The sequence below is a fragment of the Triticum aestivum genome, chromosome 2B, assembly GCF_018294505.1.
Source record: "Triticum aestivum cultivar Chinese Spring chromosome 2B, IWGSC CS RefSeq v2.1, whole genome shotgun sequence".
NCBI classification, from domain to species: Eukaryota; Viridiplantae; Streptophyta; class Magnoliopsida; order Poales; family Poaceae; genus Triticum; species Triticum aestivum.
In genome coordinates this window covers 766,791,275-766,795,774 of record NC_057798.1, presented here as the reverse complement: position 1 = coordinate 766,795,774, position 4,500 = coordinate 766,791,275, and the positions used below count along the sequence as shown (strand labels likewise).

At 45.1% G+C, this 4,500-nt stretch overlaps 1 protein-coding gene across 1 annotated transcript; it reads left to right on the top strand.

The window, feature by feature from the left end:
• Positions 1 to 1,986: 1,986 nt before the first annotated feature.
• Positions 1,987 to 3,479, top strand: LOC123047257 (CBL-interacting protein kinase 22-like). Its single transcript, XM_044470751.1, has one exon. The coding sequence runs from the start codon at positions 2,038 to 2,040 to the stop codon at positions 3,337 to 3,339; it is 1,302 nt and encodes a 433-aa protein (XP_044326686.1). The 5' UTR covers positions 1,987 to 2,037; the 3' UTR covers positions 3,340 to 3,479.
• The last annotated feature ends 1,021 nt before the right edge of the window (positions 3,480 to 4,500 follow it).

Here is a 4,500-nt window from a genome sequence, read left to right as displayed (position 1 = left end):
CCAGTTGTTCAAAGGTTTCATGCTTTCTTATATTACATCGTTTTATCTTTTATTTGCCGCTTTAAAATTCAATATGAACATTACCTTCTTTTTTGTAAGAAAAAATGTGGAGAAATATAATCATAACAAAACATTTTTATATAAATCTAGAAGTGTCAACTAATTAAAATGACATCTACAATACTTGCAACAGAAAATTGTCTTTCAAGAATAGAGCGCCTATCATCAACTAATGAAAAGAGCGCCAACCATGTATACGGAAAGACATTTAAAATGTGTTTGTTCGACTAAAAAGACTTAATAAAGTGAACTATATAATCATATACAGACTTTTCTTTCCATGAACTGCAAGCACATAATGTGAAGTAGTGTAAAATAGAAGTACTAAGTTTGATCAATTTTAATTATATTTACCACCTGAACACTTCCCCCCAACAAATTGTTGATTCAATCATCTGACACACTTCATAATATAGTTACAAAATAAATATGTTAGATAGTGATTTCATTTGGGCCACATAAACCACCTCAGTTCATGCGCACCGAGAGGATATGGCGCGTGCGTTTTGGAAGATGTTTCTCCTTTTGAAAAACTCTTGTAGTGACCAGCTAACGTGTCCAACTGGGTTATATTAGCTTCGTGATGTCACTTCAAGCATCTATTGTGCATCTGCAACGGAATCTCCTAGTGGACCAAACACCAATAATGATACTTAACTATTATTCCATCGTCATCAAAAGATCAAACAAGGTGCAAATTGATCTTATTGTTCACCAATCATTCATATAAAACACAGTAGTTGATTCAAATAGATAGGCCACCTATTTATTTTACAGATATGGGGTTATTATGTGGTTCTGTTCTTTGGCTTCATTCATGTTTGAAAAGATAGGCGATGCGTGAAATGGTAATACCCAATAAACCACACTAACATTGACCAAAAGCTATAGCGAAAAACGTGTCTAGATTCCAATGAGGTAATCACTCAAATAGATTAATTGTGGTCCTAATCTTCTTTGTCGTCTTGTTGTTAAGTTATAAGAAGTCAACATCACATGATGTAGAACTCTAGACGGTACTTTAAGGAAAGCTGTTCACAGAAAACTGATACGACAGTGAACTTATGCCAGTTGTTCAAAGGGTTCACGTTTTCTTATATTACGTCATTTTCTCATTTATTTGCTGCTTTAGAATTCAATATGAACATTACCTTCTTTTTCTACATAAATCTATAAGTGCCAACTAAAATGACATCTACTTGAGAAGGGAGCTAGTAAGAAATTACCAACAAAAAATGTTCATTTTAGTTGTCAGTTCAGCTAAGAAGTTGGAGTTAATGTTTGTTTGAATTTGGTTAAAAATCCGAGCAAAACTTGTACTGTTCATATCTGACCTGAAATCAGGTGTCACCAATTTCTTACACAAACTTTAGTGTAACAGCGAAGTCTGTTTCTTTTTTCAATGGTGAGCTCCTCGTGATCATACTTCCCACATTACCGAACCAACGCCAATCATTATAGGTACCCTCTCATCATACTGGTCTCAATGTTGAGATAGTCTCCAAAGTGACACTCTGGCTGCCTGTATAAAATAGACTAGTTAAAGTTAATATAATTATGCACTGTACGAAAAAACATTTCCAGATGATTAGTATGAACCTGAATGTTATTGAAGTTTGTTACTTCTCTAAATTGATAGTCAAAACTAAATTTCTTTTTGCGATCAAATCCACTATTTAGTTCCTCTTGTATAGGGACTGAAATGAGTGAACAAACACACTAAAGTGTGTCTATGTACATCTACTTCAAAAAAGAGTTAGAACAGTGAATGGAGGGAGTATTTACTGACAAATTCAGGGACATTTTTTATTTTCTTCATTTACCCTAAAACCTTTCTCGAAATAAAGGTAGTCCAGCGAAACTAGCTCTTGTATAAAAGGGCAGCAGAGTCGTGCCTCCTACCTGCACAAAACCAGAGGCAACAAACTCCTTAAAAACGAAGACAACAAAGCACACGCACTTAGCATCTTGCCGGCCATGGGGTCGGAAGATTCACCGGCCGCCGGGGAGAGCTACTCGAAGATCCTGCAGGGCCGGTACGAGCTTGGCCGCGTGCTCGGCCGGGGTGGGTCGTCCAAAGTCTACCGCGCGCGCGACATCCGCACCGGCGTCTCCGTCGCCGTCAAGGCCGTCAGGAAGCCGTACCACCCGTGCTCTCCCGAGATGGCCGCCGCGGCGCGCCGGTCCGTGGAGCGGGAGCTCGCCGCGCTCCGCCGCGTGCAGGGCCACCCGCACGTCATGCGCATCCTCGACGTCCTGGCATCCCGCTCCACCGTCTATCTCGTGCTCGAGCTCGCCCGCGGCGGCACCCTCCTGTCCGCGATGGACGAACGGGGCCGCTTCGACGAGCCCACAGCGCGCCGCCTGTTCGTCCAGCTGGTCTCCGCGCTGGCGCACGTGCACTCCCGTGGTGTGTTCCACCGCGACGTGAAGCTGGAGAACCTCCTGCTGGACGAGCACGGCGACCTGAAGCTCACGGACTTCGGGCTGTGCGCCCTCGGCGACCGGCATCTCGGCGCCGACGGCCTCGCGGCCACGCGCTGCGGGTCCCCGGCCTATGTCGCGCCGGAGATCCTGCACAAGAAGCGGTACGACGCCGGCAAGGTCGACGTGTGGTCCTCGGGCGTGGCGCTCTTCTCGCTCACGGCCGGCTACCTGCCGTTCAACGACGGCAACCTCATGGGCATGTACCGCAAGATCTTCTCTGGCAGATTCCGGTGCCCCAGGTGGTTCTCGCCAGAGCTGCGCAGTCTCATCGGCCGGATGCTGGACCCAAACCCAGACACGCGCATCAAGATAGCAGAAATCATGGAGCACCCCTGGCTACAACAAGATGGGACGTCACCGTTTGACATCATTCGAGCTGGTTCCTCTCATCCTAGGCCGGAAGTGATGAAATGGGAGGCGGAAATGGAGCAAGTAAGGGAGCTGAACGCGTTCGACATAATCGCGTTCGCGTCGGGATGCGATCTGAGCGGGTTGTTTGGGCCATTGCCGGACCGGGTTCGATTTGCTGTGGTAGGTGTGGACATTGGGTCGGTGCTGGATAAGGCTGAGGAGATTGGGCGCGTGGAGGGGCTCGCGGTGAGGAGGAAGGAAGAAGACGTAGGATGCGGTGGGGTCATGTTTGAGGCGATTGGGAGGGAGGTCATCGCCCTGGTTAGGGCTAGTCGATTGGTAGAAGAAATGGTGATGGTTGAGGTGGAAAGAACTAGCTCAAGTGAGGCACCTAAACTGTGGGACAGGCTTCAACTAGGTCTTAAATTCTTAAATGGTTGAATATAAAAACTTCCAACCAAATGTAAGTGTATATATTCATAAGAAAAATGAGTGTATACTCCATAACTGATGGAAGTGCATCGTTGGCACATTAGACTATGTTCCGAATTTTTTATTAATAGTAATTAATAATCCAGTAATTCTGAAACTAGTCAAGGCTGGGTGAAAATTTGAAAAATAGGAAGGACGCCATTGAGGACAGCGTCCAGCCCCGGATGCTATTGTAGACAGCGTCCAGGCCTGGACGCTATGGCAAGCGATGTCCGATTAAGAGGTTGGCCTACCCCCTAGATCGGACTAAACCGGGTCGTTTCGTACTGACTTATGGAACTTCGAAAGTGCAACTATCACTAGGTGGTTTTGGTAATTCATAACAACATATAGCTCATTGAGCTAATGCTATTCCAAGAATATTATTTCAGGAAAGCTCAATGAATGGCGTGACATGGATGATGAAAGTGGATCCCTCAATATACTAAGGACAAAGGATTGGCTCAAGCTTAAAAGATCAAGACTCTTCATTTTACATTTTAGTGATCCAAGATCACATTGAGTCTATAGGAAAAGCCAATACTATCAAGAAGGGATGAGGTGTTGCTTAATGAGCCTCTTGCTTCATGTGCTTAGTGATATGCTCAAAAACCCTCAACTACTTTCCCACATCCACAAATGACCTAAACCTAAAGCTAAAATCGGTCACACCGATTCTTTCTATCCGGCGCCACCGATTCCAAAAGTTATAGCCACTGCCACAAACCCTAAGCAAATCGGTACTACCGATAGGGATCTCGGTCTCACCGAGATGGGGTTGCAATCTCTCTTGTTTCCCTTCATAACGTTTTGGTCTAACCGAAGTGAGCGATCGGTCCCACCGAGATTGCAATGTAAACTCTCTGTTTCCTTTTTGTAACATTTTGGTCTCACCGAAAAGAGCAAATCGGTCCCACCGAGTTTACCTGACCAACTCTCTGGTTAGCTAATTACCAAAGTCGGTCTCACCGAGTTTGTGTAATCGATCTCACCGAGATTACGTTGTGCCCTAACCCTTACCGAATCGGTCTCACCGAGATGCATGTCAGTCCCACCGAAAATCACTAACGGTCACTAGGTTTACTAAATCGGTCTGACCGAGTTTAACGATTCGGTCCCACCGAGTTTGGT

Excerpts from the sequence above, each read along its gene's own strand:
- LOC123047257 (XM_044470751.1), top strand. The coding sequence starts at position 2,038 with ATGGGGTCGGAAGATTCACCGGCCGCCGGGGAGAGCTACTCGAAGATC.